Genomic DNA, 21,170 nt, shown 5'->3' on the forward strand with positions numbered 1-21,170 from the left:
AGCAAGGATTAGCAGTAGGGGTACACCACCACTATGCCCTGTATGTACTGTGTAAATATATTGGGTGTTACAGTGTAATGTTACTCATGTGATGTTGTTAGGCTGGGATACCCGCAGGGACGGCCAAGTACCCTGAAGAAGTGGCTAATCCGAATTGTTATTTAATCTGATACTATTTTATATTCTTTTTTTTTTTTAATGATTTAAGGCGTGTCAACATCTAAGGTTATTGGCGCCCGGAGCTTTTTTCAGTGCACTGCTGGCCTCCAGACAGTGTTCTCTCGTAACAGACAACATTGCCCATCACCAGACAGTAAGAAGCTCCTAGGAAGAGAAAATCTAAGGGTCAGCAGCTGGATTCGAACCAGTGACCTCCGCGTGGGAATCCAATACGATAACCGCATAGCTAATCCCTTCACTTACTATTTTATATAAATTTAATGAATAGTTTCTTTGTTACATTTCTTAGGAAGTAGATCTTATTAGAAACCATCACATTACTACTTACCGACTTTACAAGTACTATAATTTCGTTACGTCAATTACACGTTGTTTACTCTTACATAAGTTAACTAAAAATGTTTATGAACAGAGTTCAATTTCATTTATTAAAGTTAAAATTTTACTTCTTTCTAGGAATAAGGTTTTTTTTTATGGCATTGGCTTTCATCTTACAGCTAGCAACATTAACATGAAAACGCCTCGAAGAAATAACTTAAAACGTTATTCGTCGAATCAGCAGAAAACAATAATAAACCATATTTAATTATAACTTTTTATAGAATTTACTAATTGTTAAAAAAGAAAAAAAGATACAAAGAAAAAAAAAGAAGCAAATAGTCAAATAAAGTTGGTCATTTAAAAACCATTTATTAATGGATCTTAAACGGGACCAGATATTCAATAGAGTATAAAATTATTTATATTTAAATAAAATAAATTCGGGAAATTTAAAAATTAAAAACTAACAAAATATATGTAAAAAAATAATTACAAGCGTTTATTTATAATAGTATAATTTCACTCTTTTATCACTGCTAAGAAGGTAGCAATGCTCGTAATGGCATGCATATAGCATTTAATTAATTTTTTAAAGTTTCCTGAACATAGTTATTATTAAAGTTTTCCTTTTTTTACATTTCTTCAATATTACATTTATCTGTATTGACACTTTCTCTAATAAAACTTCATTAATTTCAATAATTAGATAAACTAGACTGACTAGTTTATCTACCTAGTACATCTGCCTTTCTTAATAGGAATAATTTAAATTAAAATGTATACAGGGTGTATACGGAGGAGTGGTCGAAACTTCGAGAGGTGATTCAGCAGCTCAAATGCAACAAAAAATATTCTATTCACTTTGGCACGATTCTCAATAGTGTCCAAGATATTTGCATTTTTAACTTTGCCGTCGATATTCGCGTTTTTCGTCATAAAAACGGCCGTAACTTTTCTAACCTTTATCCTACAACAAATCTGCTTATTCCGAACGAAAGAGCATTAAATTTCCTATAAATTTGCTTGGTACAGAGCCTCAAAACGATTCTTATAACAATGAAATTTTTACTTGAATGTCTACAAATTTCGTTCTCGATGATTTTTGTTAAAATTTTCAACTGCATTTTCTCAATGGTTAATGAATCAAGGGATCATATAATTTCAGGAAAAGTTACGCATTTATTGAGCTTCAAGATCATATGGATTTTTTTGGTTTTTAATAAAACCCTTCCCCGAACAGAGGGGTGTAAATGCAGAAAGCTGGGATTTTGCAAACTGACTTTTCATTACTAATTTACTCAAATGTCAATTTTTGGAGAAGGAACAAAAAGAAAAGTAACCATTTTAGTTTTTCACAATTATTATTTAATAAAACGGAAGTAAAAAATAAAGTAACAATAAAACGCAGTAGTTGACAACAATTGTTGGTGCAACTTATTTGAATGACATAATGGAGGTTTTTTTTTTTTTATCAAAGTTAATTAATAATAATTCAAAAATAAAATGGTTATATTCTTTTGGTTCCTTCTCCAAAAATTGATTAGTTTTGAATTATTATTAATTAACTTTGATTGAAAAAAACCTCAACTATGTCGTTAAAATATGTTGCACAAACTATTGTAGTCAAGAAACTAAAAATTTGCTAAAATTCTTTCCCACTTCCTTGTTTGAATAGTTCGAACGATTTTTGTAGCAATTTTAACTAGGCACCTGCCTATTGTACTTTTTCACTTCTGTGTTTTATTGCTACTTTATTTTTTACTTCCGTTTTATTAAATAATAATTGTGAAAAACTAAAATGTTACTAAAATGGTAAAAATTGATATTTGAGTAAATTAGTAATGAAAAGTCAGTTCGCAAAATCCCAGTTTTCTGCATTTACACCCCTCTGTTCGGGGTAGGGTTTTGTTAAAAACCAAAAAAAATCATATGGTCTTGAAGCTCAATAAATGCGCAACTTTTTCTGAAATTATGTGATTCCTTGATTCATTAACAATTGAAAAAATGCAGTTGAAAATTTTAACAAAAATCATCGAGAACGAAATTTGTAGACATTCAAGTAAAAATTTCATTGTTATAAGAATCGTTTTGAGGCTCTGTACCAAGCAAATTTATAGGAAATTTAATGCTCTTTCGTTTGGAATAAGCAGATTTGTTGTAGGATAAAGGATAGAAAAGTTACGGCCGTTTTTATGGCGAAAAACGCGAATATCGACGGCAAAGTTAAAAATGCAAATATCTTGGACACTATTGAGAATCGTGCCAAAGTGAATAGAATATTTTTTGTTGCATTTGAGCTGCTGAATCACCTCTCGAAGTTTCGACCACTCCTCCGTATACACCCTGTATACATATAGAGATTTTTCATTAGAATAATAAGTTAGATAAATGTCATCTACGTTTGTTTTCGGCAAAAGCAAACAGTATTTTTAAACATGCTGTACCTCAATAAAATATGTTATAAGAAATGTTCTGCAATTAATTTTCTTTTCTTATGGTTGCTAACCATCTGGGCAGTGCCAAGCTTTCCAACTCCATGACAAAGCCATTTAGTTAACTCCAAATGTGCTATCTTCCCTCTTGACATTAAATCCTTTTCAAGAAAATCTAGTTTAACAATAATTTCTTCTTCAGAATTCTGGTTCTGAGCCCAATCGCTTATCTGACGGTAGCGGTCAATGAAAGTCTAGAAAATAAAAAAAAATCAAATAACATACCCTTATTTATAACAAAAAGATAAGGTTAATTTATAATCATTTAGGTAAAATTAAAAGAACAAAAAATAGACAAAGCTATCCACGCACTTATATTAGAAATAACGATCCACTTGTATTTGGTCAGATAGGTAGGTTACCCTTAAGATTAGTTACCATACATTTAGTCTTAGACACATTCATGGTCAATTCCATTCGTTGCAGCCTGCAGTCTGGAGAATGCTTCGCTCATGGCATCAAAACTCATTCCGATGATATTAATACCATCCGCGTAAATATTCCCGTCCGGTTAATAATAATTACACCATCCTGAACACCTGATTTCCTCACCGCAATTTGAACAAATTTCTCAAACGCATCTTTTTCCCAATGACTTTAGACCACTCCCCCTTAACTTAAGAACTCTCCTTACTGTTGCATCTTCTTCCCTCAATCAAGGTACTATGCCACCATAATTTTACCAATTGTTTCATATGTTATTGTTATTTACCTAAAAGAATACCTTTCACTTTTATTTAAAACATTTTCCAAATAAAATTGTTTTTCAGAAGTTTTTTGGGAATAGCGATTCCAAGCATTCTATTAAAATATTTCTCCAGAAATAGTTACAGTTCCGCCATTGAACCATAACAAGTTACAATGAAAGTATTGCTTATGCTAAATGTTTATTAAGTCTGTAAACCAGACATGCAATATTACAGAATAGGCTGTTAAAGATTTGGAATTTGAACCCCAATTTTTGAAAAATATCATTACCGCTTATTTTCTAAGTTAGAATGATAATTAAAGAAATATTTATTACTTTCGATTGAAAGTATAAAAATAAAAATTATTGGATTCATGGTTCTAGCGAAAATCCATAAGATTGATGTCAAATATACCGGGGTGTTCATTTTAAGACGGCTCAAATGCATTTCAGGCTTAAACGATTGATCTGAGCAAAAAATGGTAGAGGAAAAATTTGTTGCCCGTCACAGTCAGTTTCAGAATATGTGACTTGATTTTAGATTCCTGATCGCATACGCGGATGACGCGCGTCCAAAAGTAAGGGTTCGCAGTTGACCCTCATTTTCATATACAGTTTTAAAGAGTATAAAAAGTTATGAAAGAAACCGGAAACCGCAATTCGATATCTTCAAAATTAAAGGTGCTAGACCATTTCAAAATCTGGTATTTATTAATCATATTTCAATTTTTTAACTTGTTATTAAAGAGAAAGAAGAGCACGTGATAGGTCATTTTAATGTATTTTTTCATCCCCTTTCTACTAAAAATATTGCCAAGGCAGTAAAGCTAGTATTTTTCTTAATATCGGGAAATAAATAGTTTTCCGAGTGATTTTTCTAAGAAAAATCAAATGTTAAGCTTTAGATGTTTACAAGCATACACAAAATTGCTAAAAATTAAATTTACATCTGTTACAAACAAGAAGGTTTAATAATTATTTGGTAATTTTGGGAGAGTTGCGTTTAATTACAAAAAAAAAAATGGAAACTTCCTGCCACATATTTAAGTGATCAATATCTTTCATGTAAGGAATCAAACTTATTCCTTAATTTATCAAATAATGCACTTTACTCAACTTGTGAAGCATGTACTGTGCCTTCTTCGAAGGTACCTCCTCTGGCTCGCAAGCAAGGTTAGCCTGGAGGATATCAACTGCTCTCTGTATCTGAGGAGGCACCTGGAAAACAAACTTTTCCTCTACCATTTTTTGCTCAGATCAACAGTTTAAGCATGAAACGCATTTGAGCCGTCTTAAAATGAACACCCTGTATATGTGCGTGGGTGTCTAAAACCACGAAACATTATTAAAAATATTCTAATAATATCTGTCCACCATTATGTGATCCAACAAAGGACAGGAAAAAAAATCAATCCAAAAAGTACAAAAATCTTTTTTACAAAAGCTTACTTTTAAAAAGTATAAGTATTGATTGAACAGCCAAAGATGATACATAAATCAGCAAATACCCAATATTTCATTCATATTTCAACTCGCAATTTCTACCAGTTAAAAAAAAACGTTCGAAAAAGCTTATATATTTTATTCAGATTAAAGTATTAAAACTATTTGAGCGTTTATCTTTTATTCTATAATCTGAAGACACAAAAACGAATAATAGAAATACCTGAGTAATAGTATTACATAAATCCTGAGCGTGCCTTCCATAAATAAAAGAAACTAGTTTCCCATATTCATAGAAATATTTAGATGTTTTCTGGAGATCAACTACATTGGCATCAGCTTTTAGAACATCCCTATTAAATTAATTTCAATTAGTAATGTATTAAAACTGCTACATACAGTTTAATAAAATACAAAATACTTCAAAGATGTCTTTTGAATATTTACAGATTATTGATTATAAACGAATACATTGCGCAAATCGAAATTGTACGACAGCAAAATAATCTTAATTTTGACAAAATGAATTAATTATTACTTCAACACTATAACTGGAGGGCCATTTTTTCTTTTTAATCTGCTTTACCAAAATTTAAAATATTTAGTATCATTTTATTTCATGACTGATTTCTATCATTTAGTTAATATCATTTCTCTAATGAATTCAAAGATCTGACTAATAATTACAGATATATAATTACTAATAATTTTGTCAAAAATGCCCTCAACATCATCTTATGTTTGGATTTTGTCCAACTTAAAGTAACGAAAACTGAATGAACATATAAAAAATAAACTTACATAAGTTTATTTAACAAATAATTACCTAAATGTTTCTTTGTAAGCTTTGGGTAATTCCATTGAAACAATATCATCCTTGACTAAAGCAGAAGCAAGCCAATAAGGTATTTCTAACGATGTCCCTTGCTGCAATATAGGCCCTTCGCAACTAGGATCCAATTCACCTGGTGTTCGAAAAAAAAGAAGAAATTATCAATGATGAATTAACCATCGTAAAACTAAAAAATACATCATTTTATTTCTGGTTTTCCTATTGATATATTGGTATTAATGAGACATTAATTATAATAGTTTTTTTACAATTAAATAATTATTTACAATGGGTTTGAAATAGAGGTTTCAGATTGTAGTCGCCTATATTTTCATCTACAAATATCTGTGCAAATATTAGAAAAATTATCTTGATTAATAAGGATAGCAAGCCTTGATTTCTCATAAAACGTGTTGTCGTTAATTAATTGAAATTCTTTAAATTAGGGGTTATAGTCTTACAACTGTCTCTAAAATTGCGTAATCTGAAATAATTTTCTTTTGAAATGAATTTTTTCATCAAGCTTAACTTTAATTTTAATTAATTAATTGCTTAAAACAATAAAAGTTTTACTAAGATAAATAAAATTAACTTGTATGGAATATTAAAAGAAAATTACGAATGCTTTTAAATAGCAAAAAACACTTACTGAGAGATGTTACATTTCTATTGAAAGTACATGGTATTCGTTCCTGACTGGCCATAATATCTGGTATTGAAAAATAGTGATTACGATTGTTAATGAAAGACATTATGATACTGTAAGGGCAACTAGAATTCTATTGAAAAGACTGGTCACTGAATAGAATGTTATTACTTTTACTATTCATATACTCAAACTACCATTTTTGCATTAAGGGATAATTAACAAGAAAACATTACGATTCCCGCCATAACTTACTTTACATAGTTAAAAATTGTGCACTGAAATTCTTATTATTTTTGTTAGATTTAATTATTTTTGTTATATAATTTTAAAATTTAGTTTCTTAATTCGCAAAAAAATAAAACTATATAGTTAAACTGTTTTAGGAAGGTAACATTTGGTTTTATATTCTAATCGTGTAACTTGTATGTATTGTCGAAGGTTTCACTTATTGTTATAGCAGAACCATGTTGTTTTGAGTGACTACCATTAATTCGGTTTAGAAAAATGTTACGCCGACAAGCTCGTTTAAGAAGAGAATATCTCTACAGAAAAGCTATAGAAGATCGAAAGAGGGTTATTCAAGAAAAGAAAGAAAGAATCAAGCGTAGTCTCGATGAAGGTTCTAAAATAGATACCCACTTGAGAAAAGAGGCATTATCTTTAGTTAATAAAATACAGTGGGAAGATGAAGGGCCTAAATTATCTTCTTTACTGGGAACCGAAGAAGGAGGAAGCTGTGGAACTCATGTAGATGATGAATATAGATGGGCAGGAGTGGAAGATCCAAAGATAGTTCTTACAACTGCTAGAGATCCATCGTCAAGACTGAAGATGTTTGCAAAAGAATTAAGGCTTATATTTCCTAACTGTCAAAAATTAAATAGGTGTGTATTTTTTTTTTTTTTAATTTTGACATCTAACAATTTTTTTGCTTATGTATTATATTTGCAGAGGAAATTATGAAATGAAACAGTTGATTCATGCATGCCGCGCTAATGATGTTACTGATTTTATAATGGTTCACGAACATAGAGGAGTGCCAGATACACTAGTAATATGCCACCTTCCCTATGGACCAACTGCTTATTTTACTATTTCTGACGTTATTATGAGACATGACATACCAAATATTGGGACAATGTCAGAACAGTATCCTCATCTTATATTTCACAATTTCACCACGAAGTAGGTATTTTTTTTTAAATCGTTATTAATTTTTTTCTTTTACATTGGAAGGAAATGATTTCAAAACAATATTAACAGCAGATAGTTAAAATTTTTGAATTCCAGCTTTTTCTCTTTTGGTCTTTTGTTTCGTGCAAATCAGCCATCATTTTTTGGCCTTTTTTATTCCTTCTAAAATCTAATGCTGCAAAGTATTTTTTTGAGATACTAATCGATTTGTCAAATTATACGACCAACTGGATTAAGTTGTTAAATTTTAATTTATTTCTTCCCCGTAATTTTTTATTCATAATTTTTGTCTTTCAGACTTGGTAAAAGAGTTTCAAATATTCTGAAGTTTCTATTTCCGGTCCCAAAAGAAGATAGTAAACGAGTTATTACATTCGCTAATCATGATGATTACATAGCTTTTAGGCATCACACTTTCAAGGTATTTGAGTATCCTTTTATTTATACAGTAGAATTTATGGCACAGGAAAGTTAATTTTGAACAGTAGCGTCATATATGGTAACCATATATGATGGATTTACCCTTATGTAAAACAATTAGATACTATATATTTCTTAATTTTATTAAATTTATATCTAACTTTATTGTTTCCTTTTACTTTTAGTAATAGAGTATATTTCACTCGTGTATATTTTCGTTTTCAGTTTCGAGGGCGCCTGAATCCGAAAAAGTGGTTTTTGCGTTTTGGTGTGAATAGGAAAAGAGTGTGTTTGGGACATCGTAACTCAAAAACGGAAAATTGTGGAGGTTCTAATTTGATATTTAAAATCAGGGATCGTTATAATAGGTTTTGTACCAAATCTATCGAAAAAGTCACTTTGCTTATAGAATGTTTTGATATTAATTGAGTTTCAGTTATTCTCGAAAACTGACGTTACATGTGTAACTATTTTCTTTAAATTCTCAAGATAGATCTGTAACATTTTTCTCAGAAAGATCCTTTTAAGGCAGTTTTTGCGGGGAGGTGAGATTAAGATTTAAGATATCTCCTAAATAGCCATTTCATGGTAATATGCGCTATCCTAACTTGTTTTAAAAAAAGTCGATAGTTTAGAAAAATTGCAAACTTTAATAAAATAATCCGTGAGTAGATTTTTAGGTATTTTTTTCTATAAAAATTCCAGTTACAAGAAATTAGTTGTAAATTGCGTTAAGAGAGTTAGTGTTTTAATCAGATTTTTTCATTCATAACATACATAGGTGTGATGTTTTGATCCTTAACACATTTTCACTGTAACATTCACTTCAGCAGCTCTGGATGTTCAAGGCGTTCAGAGAACCAAAGAATAAGGAAATCAGAAAATGAAAATAATGAAATCACTCAGTAATGTTTTCAGTGTTAAGCTACTCGAGTTAGTAGACAAAATGGGATTGTTACTTTCATAAAATTATTCTGATATTAGTCTATTCTAACAAATTCATGTTAAATGTAAGTTACAATAACGCGTTGTAATGTCACACCATGTCGATTACGAATGAAAAAAAAAAGTTAGTAATAATATAATACAAAAATTATGGATTATCTATTTGTTTTTATGTCATAGGATCTATGATATCACTAAATTTAGAGTGTTAGTATCTGTGGGTAAGATTTAGAAGTTTTCAGGTACAGAGGCCACCCTTTATTAACAAAATTATAATATTTCAGAAAAATGGCAAGGAGATTGAATTGAAAGAAGTCGGACCCAGATTTATGTTGAAACTGTTTGATATAAAACTTGGTACGTTGGATTCTATAGATACTGCAGAATCTGAATGGGTGCTTAGACCATATATGAATACAGCTGCAAAGAGACGTTTCCTTTCTCAAGATGATGGTTGGGTTCCTGATGATAACGAATGTGAGAAAAATGATACTTAAAGAAATATCTTATTACGATCTGTATCTGTTGTTTTTATTTCACACTCCTCACCATTAACCATGCAGATATGTTAGAATATAGTCTATGTTTCTCAGTCATGTAATTTTAGGTCAGAGATGAACACAGAGAAATAATGAAACCATTGTATTAATGGTTTATGCAGAGCTTAATCTTATTAGTAATCGATTTGGTTAAACTCTTTAAAATATTCTGGCAAGCTTTATTGTGTTGGGTTTAGTATTAAAATAATGATTTAAAGTAATTAAGTAACCTCTCACTCTTCTCTCTCTCTCCTGCATGTACAAGGTGTCCATAGGCCTACTGTGTGTAGTACATCTAAAGTGGAGATCAATGACGTATTAACCAACTTCATATTTTCCACTGTTCTTGAGTGACGTCACTTTAAATTTTTTTTTTAAATCATTTCTTTTTTGCAATAAAAATATTATAACTCAATAAGTTTTTGTCCAAATTCGATTCTGATGCCATGGTTAGCAAGGCAGATAGATTTTCTAAAAATTGACACCATTTCGAAGAATAAGTAGTTCTCCAAACAGCCTAAATATTCTTCCGAATGCTGGAAAAATAAAAGTAATCGAAATAAGTTTAAGAAAACTTATTAGACCCTTATGTGATCATTATCAGACCTAGGTGCTGGCACTTTTTATAAAAGTTTCCTTGCCTAATGGGCTTTCAAACGGTATATCATTCTCCAGGATTCCTTATATGTATCTTCGCATGAGAAATAACGTTTGTTTTGCAAGAAAACGTGTTCTCGAGCATTCAACAGTGTTAGTTTATCAAGTTGTTTAATTCATTGAAAACTCTTTTAGATGGGCCAGTAGTCAATTTTTAGAGGAGATTGTCTTAAAATAAGGAAGTCAAAGGTTACAAATACCTTTTAAACATTTACTTCTGATCTCACTGAAATGTTTGAGAAAATATTAGGAAATATTTTAAACAAGTACTTAACAAAAATTCAAGTAATTTGTACTTACTCCAAATTACAATTTCACATTTAACTGCACTGTTGAAAAAGATAAGAATGTGAATAAGCCTTAACAACCTTTTGAACCCGCTAACAGATAATCCTTTTATCGGAATCTGGAATTAACCAATACAACTAGCTATCTTATAAATAAATTTCCCTGATCTGTTAGACTTGGTTTTTCAAAATTTTCTATTGCACCCTATTTGAAACTAAGCAAATTACCCTTCGATTATAAAAATAGCACTTGTTTGAAATATTTCCTAACATTTTCTCAAATATTTCAGTGAGATCAGAAGTAAATGTTTAAAAGGCAATTAGTAACCTTTGACTTCCTTATTTTAAGACAATCTACTTTAAAAATTGACTTCTGGCCCATCTAAAAGAGTTTTTAATGAATTAAACAACTTGATAAACTAACACAGTTGAGTGCTCGTGAACACGTTTATAAAAAGTGCCATCACCTAGGTCAGGTTATTTTTACATTATTCGGAAGAATATTGAGGCTGTTTGGAGAATTACTTATTCTTCGAAATGGTGTCAATTTTTAGAAAATTTATCTGTCTTTCTAACCAACAACAAAAACTTATTGAGTAATAACATTTTTATTGCAAAATAGTAATGATTTTAGAAAAAAAAATTAAAGTGACGTCACTCAAGAACAGCGGAAAATATTAAGTTGGTCAATACATCATTGAACTCCACTTTAGATGTACTACACACAGTAAGCCTATGGACATTATTTACTGGTTCACCCTGTATAAATGCTCAAAATGTATGTTCGCTCTGAAAAAAACAATTTCAAACCCTGACTGGAAAAAGTCAAAGGTTTAATAATAACATTTGCAGAAAATAATTAAAAAGGTTTATTTTGACAGATTTTTTTAGTATTCAGTACATGTAACAACATGATGCTCGCTGTAAATGAATTTCTCATTTAAAGGAGTTAAAAAGACAAACAGTCAGACAAATTGTTAAAACAGCTTTGTTTCGTTCTCAGGGGGCCCCTTTTTTCTTATTCATGTGTATGTTCAAATAATTATATTTTCTAATATCAATTAATATTTCAATAAAATTTCATGATTTCTCATATTAATTATTTTTATGTGTTTGATAATTTATAAAAGCTCATTTTTTATCAACTTTTGGATACTAAATTTAAGTTTTGAGTCAATTTATATTCTAACATGACAATGTAACATTAAATACAAAAGTATAAATTAATCTATAAAATAAACATACCAATTGCTTGTATATTTGGATATTCCAGTAAAAAAAAAGAAAAAGAAATTTCATTTAAGGGACCAACAATTGACAGCTACATTATCTTGCCGTCCTTGAACATTTTATCTGGAAGATTTGAGTAAATTCGTCTTGATTCACTAGTATTCTACTATGTAGTGATGTAGATCTTATAGTTTGGTTTTGATCTTATATCTAATTTTATTATTTGTCCCTAACGACTTTTTTTTTTTAAATATGGGAATTAGTGTGCTTACGGTGAATAAATGTTGCTTTTTTTTATCATTAGAAACCGGTGCAAAGATAATTGGATTTGTTTATGTGGTAAAGTTATTTTAGTAATCAAACGTTATTAGAAATATAGCATAGAAATAAACTTTTACCTCCTTTTTGAAAATTAAATTTATAGAATATTATTTCTTAAATTTAAAAGTAACTAAATGTATTCATGAGAAAATTTATTTTAAGTCCTGTGTAAAAGAATATTTTTTTGCACCTTGTACCAGGAAATATTGCTAGTGTCAAATTTTTGAAATTGAGTGTTGGCGGAGAATACTTGTTCTGAGAACCTCTGAAAACGAAAGAAGTTCAAACTTGGTATTCTTTCTGAATTTAAGTTTTAGGTCCAGCACACAAGGTGAACAAAGAATCTGGTTGCCAAAACTCTTTCCAGAATGTTCCACGTTGGTAGAGAAGAGTCTGAGGACAATTGTATAATATGAAATATTTTACAAGATTGGAAAGATTGAATTGGTTCTTTATTGATGTAGTAATAAGAATTAATGAATAATTAAAAGAGATGAAACAGTGTTGTTATCAAGCCAAGGAAAATCTCAACAAAGCTCGTTGGCGGGTTGAAAAGAAGTACAGTAAGACCCCGCTTAACGCGGGGGATACGTTCCATCAAAGTAGAGCGTAATGCGAAACAGCGCTAAACGAGGCTATCTTAACATGTTTCTACTAACTATATAACATGAACTATTTCTTCGACGTCTTCCACATTTACCTCATCTAAACCCGGTTTGTTTCGCTAATTCCACTATTTCATCCATATCAAGCGCACAATTTCGGAGAATCCCCGTAGTGCTGCGAGCAATTTCTGGGAATCCCCGGGTTGAAATAAAAGAGCGCTAAACCGAAACAGCGTTAAGCGGGGTCTTACTGTACAATAATAATAAAAAAGCCAGATTCATCCAAGTAATAGGGTCCTAGTATTATGGAAGGCGAACGCATCAAGTAAAAAGATTGCGGTTGTAAGTGCCAAGTAATTTTGCGCTTGCTAAAGCAAGTTACATAGCATTGCGTATCCTAAACTGGAAATTTCATAAGAAGGGCCCATTTGTTTCAACTCAAACAGTTTTATGAAGAAATAGAATAAATCCTGTAATAGAACATATCATCCTCCTGGTGTGGGAGGATTTGTGCCGTATATGTGGTTAACAGAGTTTGAATCCAGTCCTGAAGCTAGTAGGGGAGTTTTTTAGTAGTTGACTTAGTTTGTACTTCACTATATAACAATTACATCTGGTTTAAGTAAATACTTTGTGTTTGTTTAGTTTGGGTGAATGATTGCTAGTTTATGGTTTTCATATATTTGTGTATAAAAATAAATAAAATATTGAAGAGAGAACAAAAAAAATTGATTCACCGGTTGAGGTACGATTTTTTATTTATTATTATTATTTTTTTTTAAGATATTAATTTCACATTACTCTCTTTCTACACATTTAAAGTAAGAAGTAAAGGAAACTTATTCTTATATTCAGAGCGAAAGTTGTGGGTGATGCTGTTTCGCAGCACTGGTTACAAAAACATTTACTATTCTTCAAGTAGGCTTCAGAGCGTTGGCTTGCTTGTTCTTCGACATTAACCTTCTAAATAGTTTTCGCAGATGATGATTCAAATATAGTAAAAATGTTAGAGAATATTGATTGTGGAATTTCGACGAAACCATCGGTGACTAGCAACTAACAAAGCGTGTGGATTTTACTTTAAAATTTTTGCCACTTATTTGTTCAGGTTAGTGACCTGAATTTATACATATAAATACTATCACTTCCACGTTCTGTTTCTGGTGGACCATTTAATGCAATGTCAGAACGTCATGTTCTCCAACGCGTGCTCTCAATTAGGGAGAGGGGATGAAGAATGATGAAGAAATCGTGGTAGGGGAGGAGGCATTTTCTAAAAATTTCAATTTCGAAATTTTGAGACGAATGCTATATTTCCTTAAAAGAAAAAAATTTATCAACAGAAGGATTTGTTATTCAAATAAATATTAAACAAATGCCATTATTTCTATTTCAGGTATTGAGTTTTATAATTTGGACGTTTCTAGTCTATAGGTCGTTAAGGTGGTACGGTCCAGAATTCTACTTTGAAGGTAATGATTTGGTCCAAACCTAATTAAAAGCACAAGATTTACTAAAGTTTCATAAGATAACTGATTGGTGTTAATACTGCAAGCAGAAATGATCAAAATTAAAGTAGTTGTTAATGTGTTTTTTATTAGTTAAAAGACGGATGTAACATATACGTCACCTCAATGTATTTGTTGTACCGCGCAACTGTACAGCACTTTCATGTTAGTAAATTGTATGATCTTTAAACTCAATTTCAGTAGCTACCTCTTATTTCTCGAAAATATCTTTGTATGGAACTATGCGCTTCGCCGTTACAGTGAAATCATATTTAGCTGTTTTGCTTAAGCCACAATCCGAAATAAGAATCTAGACGCTAAACTTGAAAAAAACAACAGGCAACTACTTTACTTTCTTTTTTTAATCTTACGAGTATAGAGAAAAACGTTTGTCATACTAAACAAAAATTTCAAGGATGTGAAAAACTATTCACTAGAGCGATACTTCCAATAATGAAAGCTTATGTATAAATGGAAAACCGTTGAAAATAGAAAAAAAAAGTTTAAGCCATTTTATGAGTTTTTCTTATTAATGATTTAAGGCATTGATTGTCCAATAGTTTTTTTTTATCATACATCATACGAAATTCTAAATTTGCCACCAATTTCTCAGAGAATAATGATGTAGAGCAGGGGTGAGCAACCTTTTTAATCAATGGGCCAATTTAAATTTAAATTTTTTTTTGCGGGCCGCACATAGATTAACTCTTACTAATAATTTATGAAACGTCCGTATTGCATGTTTGAACAAGTCACCGACAAGTGTGAATCTCGTCACAAAAAAATCGCGCAGACGCGGCGCGTTCGTATTGCATGTTTAAAAACGTCGTCGACAAGTAACTCGCCATAAAAAAATATTTCGGTTTAGTATGTACTACCATTTTATTATAATTAATTTTATAACAATATATTGATGGGAGAAAGTTGATAAAATAAATTCAATTTTTAGAAATGCTTGGCGGGCCGCGTGTTGCTCATCCCTGATTTAGAGAACTTCTAGAGGTAGGTATGACGTCACGCTTTCTTCAACAGTATCATTTTGTTGCAGTAAACATAAAATATTGTAAATTATCTTTTAGTAAAATTAGTTAAAAAGTTAATTAATGTTCTGTGTCTATAAAATCTGCAATCTTTTCTGCAAATAATGTATTGTAGTAATGAAAATTAAGTTATAATTTTTTTTTTTTTTTTTTTTTTTTTAGAAATACCATTAGTTCATGTTGCGATATCACTCTATTTGATTTTTGGACTATATCTGGTGATTGGAACATACGAGGTAATTATTGCAAGTATGCGATAGGTTTGTTCCATCAAAACCCCTGCCTGGAACTCATTCAGCCGAAACTCATTCCATGTTACTAGCGCGGCAAATTGAATGGAACTGAAGGATCACCCAATCATGATCCCTGTCTGTAAAAAACGAAACAACTACTCTACTATCACCTTCTTGATTAATCAATTATCAATTTCTTGATTAATGCAGATAATATACCAGCTACTAGCGATAAAAAAAAGTTTTGACTTGATAGTGATACATCTGGATCCAGTCCACGCAGCCGTCTGGCAGACCAAGACACAGAGGGCCATCAATGACCTCTCATCTTAGTTACCGAGCACCCTCTTCCTTAATTACGAAATTTTTATCTATAATCAAATCACAGCGAAAAGGAATCAGGACAATCAAATTCAAAATGCTTTTCTGAAAAATGTACAACGTAAAATATTGCTTTCTTATTGGTAACTTACTAATGCATGCTTCTGTTTGGTTTATTTCCCCAGAAAATGGAGAAAATTTAAAAATCATAGATTTTCATGTAAAGCCAAAAAATGAATCCCTAAAACCTACCGGTCAAATAGCATGTTAATCTCTGTTTCTACTACTGGAATTTACATATAAACGATTCCTAAAATACTTGATTGAATTAACTTCCTAACAGAAAGAACATGGCAGTTGTTTAGACTATGATAGCTCAGTCGAAAATAATTTTCCTGCTTTTAGCAGTAGTTTTGCCGTACAATTCTTTAGTACGTGGGAGAAAAGTGGCGAATAAAAAGTCAAAAGCATGCAAAAAAATAAATGTGTAGGTAGATTAGCAAAGTTTAGTAATGTTGCAATAATTATATGGACATAATAATAGTAGTGCATTTACTCAGAAAAAAAATATATTATACAAAAAAATTAAACTCGTAAGAGTATTTATGAAGCCCAAAAGAATAAAGTTCCTTTTTCTTTGACGCTGTTTGAAGTAAAATTATGCATAAAGAAGGATTAATCACCTGAGCGATGAAAGATAAAGCTGATATTTCTGGTTAGAGAGATTCCCTTACACACTTGATGTGATCTCTAGGCAGACCGTTGACTTAAATATAAGGATTAAGTCGACTTAACTGAGGGCGAATACTAGCCTTGGCTGACAGTTGGAAAGTATGTGTAATTCGCTGTTTTTAGAAATCTGTGATACTGGTTGTAGAAGTCCGAGGCCCAGATTGCAATTTTTACGTTTGATTTGTTTTAAATTTACCATTTATTGAACAGAAACTATATTTCTTGATTTAGCTTCAGCCTTTGACGCTGTAGTAGATTTACAAACTACTAAAAACTTAGAAGCAAATGCTTAAACAGTTTTAGGCTTATAGTATAATACTAGACTTTTGATTGTTATGGGACTTCCTTAGGGGCCAATCATGAGTTCCCAATCCTTCAATGTTTTAATGGTCGGGCCTACCAGTATCTTCCTCTATTACTTTTGATTATTATAGCTCCTCAGAAGATGACACAAGATAGTCTACTCTAGCATTAACTTAAAAATATCTGTTGACGTCAAATCAATTGGTTCCAAAGATGGAAACTACAACGAAAACAAAGTCCTGTGAAAGTGGTTTGTTAAGAATAAGTGTCCAAGAAATAAAGGAAGCGTATAATTGTGGCGTAGCTGTTAGTACCAAGAGGCGTCAATCCCTAACAGCAGCGCTGAGGGATAGGGCAAAATGGAATGTGATATTTTTTTTTTTTATCAAGTATGTTAAAAAACTAATAATAATGTTAGATTAATTTTTTATTTTGTCTTTTCTTTTAAGAAAAAGCGGACTTTTATCATGGCGTGGCTAATTTTTAATTGGACGATGTTTGTATATGGGCTGTACAGTACTTTAAACATTACAATGCACCACGGATATTTCTCAGATACTTTTTTCTTAATTCATGCAGGTATATTTGTCTATATTTATATATGTTGTATTATCACACACGATTTTTTCTTTTCATAATTTTGTAGTGAAATTTTGTAAACATGTGTATATTAATTTTTCTTTAGCTTTATTAAATATTGGTTAAATAAACAAACGGGGTTGAGTTTCTGAAGAGATTCACAAAAGATTAATAAACATGTTCAGTATTGTTGTAACACATATTGATGTAACATACATTTAATTGTTGTAACACAAATTTAATGTAATTAATGCATTTAGTATATTTAATGCATATAGTACACTTTAGAACTGCTCTACATTTATTTATTAATTTAAGTGTAGTTACGAAGTTCACATTTTTTTATTTTTATTTTTCAAACAAATCTTTACTAAATAGAAAAAAAAAAATTATTATTAAATCGCAAATATGGTTAGCAGATTTTTGCCATGTTCAATTTTCGCAACAATAGGAGATTTTTTTAAATATTATATACATGGATGTTATTAGTCCTTTTTAATTTAAAATAATCTGTTCAGAAGTGATTATCTGTATTTGCATTTTTTTGGTTCAAATAAATTAAACTAATTTTTTTTTTTGCAGTGGCAGACAAAATTTAATATAGATCTAATAAGTTTTTTTTATATTTTCGTCCAATTGACACACTCCTTGAAATATAAATAAGACATTATCTGTTTTAGCATTGAACGCACATAATGGCATCATTGTCTATAATCTATACAAAAAATTATGTAACAAAGAAATCTGCCAAGTAGAGAATAGAATTTTAGAAACTGAGTCTTTGATTGAAGAGTAATTCAGCGCTGAGTCTTGTTAGTTAAGTGCTTTGCAGGAGCAACCAATTTAACCAAATTGCCAATGCAACGGTTTATTCGTCACTAACACATCTGTAACCACAAAATTTTGGATATTGGATGCGGAGACAGAAAATAATTGGCAAAAGTAGACTTTTTATTCAATCAATAAAGTTATTTATGTTTATTTATATTTATTATGATTTGGTTATTAGTAAATTTGTACGAGTTTTTAAATAAAATATCTTTGCTTGCTTGATGTGGTCGTACATTTTACATTTTTAATGCACTTTTTTTTTTGTGCGTAACTAGAAATTTCAAACAGCCTGAAGGAGCAGCAATTTAATATTTTAATCTTTTTACAAACATACATATATTTATCTACATATTTATTCTTCCGCATAACGAAATCCGTCTTCTAATCAATGTAATCTCCGTTTTATTTGGACTTCTGATCACTCCATTTCTTCAAACCCGCATTTCAGCAACTCATATTATTTTGGGGTACCGCAATCCACTGTATCGACACTTTAGAAGTAACCCTAATCATCCCCTTATGCCAGAAGTTTTAAGTACACGTTGTAGGCATAGAAGTGTGTAATGTTGTTAAAGCCATTTTCAAGAAATGTTTATTGAATTAGGTGGTGTTTAAGAGTTGAGGAATCCACGTAATTCGAGATACCTGTACCCTATAGACCAAAAGCATTTGAATTTTCGCAGCCTACCCACCGGAAAATTAAAGTTTCTAGAGTGATTATTTTTAAAAAATATTTTTTTTTTCAATAATGTTTAAGAATCCAATAAAGCGTCCAAATATTTTATTTGCCCCAGGCTCCAGTTTCACTACACACGATCCGGTTAGGACCTTCAATTACAAGAACTTCCAATCTATACTCTTTTTTTTAGTGGCCATCGCCACTAGTATGAAGAGCATAGAGCTTGTTGGTAATCAAGAGATTACCAAGATCTACCATTGTTTTCACCAAATTCATCGACCAGTTTTAAATGTAGACTTGCCAGTTCTTTCCAGCGAATGGCTACACCCGGGAAGAGTTCCGCCGGTGCAAAGCATTGATATGGACGTTCAATATAGGTACACAGTATTTACTGATGGCGGCAAAGATGGCATCCATGTTGGTGCTGCTGTTGTAATTTATTTGGATGGCCAAGTTATCAGTACCGAACAATTTCGCTTAGAGGATTGCTGCAGTAATAACCAAGCCGAGGCCCTAGTGGTTTTGAAGGCTCTGGAAAATTTTATTCAGTTCGACTTGCCTAATGACCAGGCCGCCAGAACTGTGGCAATTAAAACTGACAGTATGGTGACATTGGATTGTTTAAAGAATGCAGGTAACCATTATATACTCTATGAAAGTGCGCAAAAGGTCTTATCAGCGCTTCTTCTTTGGGGATGGATTATTCACCTTTGCTGGGTTGCTACACATAAAGGCACAGTTGGAAATGAGATGGCCGACAAATTAGCGAAGGGTGCCTCCAGGAACATGGATTTGGATTGTACATATATTAAATTTCCGCGCTCAACTATAATCTCGAATTTAAGTGCTGAAAGTGTTAGCGAATGGAATGAATGGTGGCAAGCGAGCGAGAAGGTAAGCACCACTAAACTTTTCTTCCCTACTATCAATGACCGACTGAAAGTGAGCCAGCTTCCGCTCAGCTACAAGTTACACTTTTCATTTTATTAATTTTACTAATTTAATTATATTAATTTCAATTCTATTTCGGTTGCTATGTAATTGTTTCAAGTATCTATATATATATCTTTGTACTGTTTCAATTTAATTTAGCAACTTTTATCATTTGATTATTTTAAATGCAGTTTTCTAATTTTATTATTTATCTTTTTTTTTCTCAATTTTGATATATTATGATTTTAATATTATCATTATTGTAACGTTTATTATCATTTAATTTAATATTATTATTTTGTTAGTATTATCAACTATTAGGGGAAGGGATTAGCTATGAGGTTAACATACTGGACTCACACGCGGAGGTCCCGGGTTCGAATCCAGCTGCTGACCCTTAGATTTTCTTTTCCTAGGAGCTTCTTATAGCTCAATGTCCGGTGATGGACAGTGTTGTCTGTAATGAGAGAACACTGTCCGGAGGCCGGCAGTGCACTGAAAAAAGCTCCGGGCGCCAATAACCTTAGATGTTAATGCGCCTTAAATCATAAAAAAAAAAAAAATTATCAACTATTACTATTCTACTCTAATTTATTATTTTGATTATTGATGTAAATGTTATATACCAGCATGTATTATATATTGTATGGAGCATGCAGAAATATAAGTTAAAAAAAAAGAGAAAAAGAGCATAAAGTGAAATTTTATTAAAAAAAGAAATTACTTAGATAATTATTTTTTTAAAATTTACTTTTTTTAAAAAATAATTAATGACTCTAGTCAACTTCAGGTTTTCTGTCCCTTTCACCCGGAGTTTTTTTTATTATTCTGGAGATTCTGATTATGTGTGCCAAAAGTCGTAGGCTATCGTGTGCCGAACACTGTTGTGTACGACTGGTAAAATCTCCTGCGTTTTTGGTTTCTCTTTAATATTTAGAATCTGTGTATAAATTATTAATACAATAAATACATTTGTTGAAGATGTAAATGGTGCTTGAAGAAAAGGAGGAGAGCAACTACCCATCCGGTAACACTCTGTAGGATATCGATGTTGATAATGATCTTCAGACCCAAAGGAAGTCTCGGGGGGGGCATTGACGATTCAGTTGACGTGGCGGATTGACAAATCGAGAGACTGAACGAAAGGTTTAGAGAAAATAGAGTAAGCATTATGGAACTTGCGATGTTTTTATCTAGGCGAGTTGTGA

At 31.2% G+C, this 21,170-nt stretch overlaps 3 protein-coding genes across 6 annotated transcripts in view; 2 read left to right on the forward strand and 1 right to left on the reverse strand.

Annotated features, from left to right (window-relative positions):
* Nucleotides 1–973: 973 nt before the first annotated feature.
* Nucleotides 974–6,998, reverse strand: Psf3 (DNA replication complex GINS protein Psf3). Of its 2 annotated transcripts, XM_074135703.1 has the most exons (5): nt 6,858–6,998; nt 6,606–6,665; nt 5,951–6,089; nt 5,348–5,477; nt 974–3,187 (listed from the first exon to the last, which is right to left on the reverse strand). In XM_074135703.1, the coding sequence occupies exons 2-5, from the start codon at nt 6,658–6,660 to the stop codon at nt 2,960–2,962; spliced, it is 552 nt and encodes a 183-aa protein (XP_073991804.1). In that variant the 5' UTR covers nt 6,661–6,665; nt 6,858–6,998; the 3' UTR covers nt 974–2,959. The 2 variants fall into 2 exon arrangements, with proteins under 2 accessions (XP_073991804.1, XP_073991795.1); XM_074135694.1 differs by lacking the exon at nt 6,858–6,998 and having other exon boundaries at nt 6,606–6,851.
* A 24-nt stretch (nt 6,999–7,022) lies between these two features.
* LOC141458068 (U3 small nucleolar ribonucleoprotein protein IMP4) overlaps nt 7,023–21,170 on the forward strand; it is a 91,438-nt gene continuing 77,290 nt past the window's right edge. The window contains exons 1-4 of one of the 3 annotated variants that reach the window (XM_074135630.1): nt 7,023–7,489; nt 7,557–7,790; nt 8,097–8,220; nt 8,445–9,480. In XM_074135630.1, coding sequence (XP_073991731.1) covers nt 7,110–7,489; nt 7,557–7,790; nt 8,097–8,220; nt 8,445–8,648 — 942 coding nt within the window. In that variant the 5' untranslated portion in view covers nt 7,023–7,109 and the 3' untranslated portion in view covers nt 8,649–9,480. Of the gene's footprint in view, nt 7,490–7,556; nt 7,791–8,096; nt 8,221–8,444; nt 9,686–21,170 lie in introns of those variants that run through there. The other 2 variants (XM_074135621.1, XM_074135637.1) reach the window with 2 other exon arrangements.
* Nucleotides 11,967–18,572, forward strand: LOC141458107 (uncharacterized). Its single transcript, XM_074135707.1, has 5 exons — nt 11,967–12,216; nt 14,200–14,275; nt 15,514–15,587; nt 17,390–17,519; nt 18,200–18,572. The coding sequence occupies exons 1-5, from the start codon at nt 12,130–12,132 to the stop codon at nt 18,313–18,315; spliced, it is 483 nt and encodes a 160-aa protein (XP_073991808.1). The 5' UTR covers nt 11,967–12,129; the 3' UTR covers nt 18,316–18,572.

The sequence above is a fragment of the Rhodnius prolixus genome, unplaced genomic scaffold (assembly GCF_049639745.1).
Source record: "Rhodnius prolixus isolate KJV_2025 unplaced genomic scaffold, Rpr scaffold_1, whole genome shotgun sequence".
Taxonomy (NCBI): Eukaryota; Metazoa; Arthropoda; class Insecta; order Hemiptera; family Reduviidae; genus Rhodnius; species Rhodnius prolixus.

Excerpts from the sequence above, each read along its gene's own strand:
- LOC141458107 (XM_074135707.1), top strand. The coding sequence starts at position 12,130 with ATGGGAATTAGTGTGCTTACGGTGAATAAATGTTGCTTTTTTTTATCA. Across the intron at positions 15,588-17,389 it reads TGGTGATTGGAACATACGAG|AAAAAGCGGACTTTTATCAT; the intron begins GTAATTATTGCA and ends TTTTCTTTTAAG. Across the intron at positions 17,520-18,199 it reads TTTTTTCTTAATTCATGCAG|CATTGAACGCACATAATGGC; the intron begins GTATATTTGTCT and ends TATCTGTTTTAG.
- Psf3 (XM_074135694.1), bottom strand. The coding sequence starts at position 6,708 with ATGTCTTTCATTAACAATCGTAATCACTATTTTTCAATACCAGATATT. Across the intron at positions 5,478-5,950 it reads GCTTACAAAGAAACATTTAG|GGATGTTCTAAAAGCTGATG; the intron begins GTAATTATTTGT and ends TTAATTTAATAG. Across the intron at positions 3,188-5,347 it reads TATGTAATACTATTACTCAG|ACTTTCATTGACCGCTACCG; the intron begins GTATTTCTATTA and ends TTTATTTTCTAG.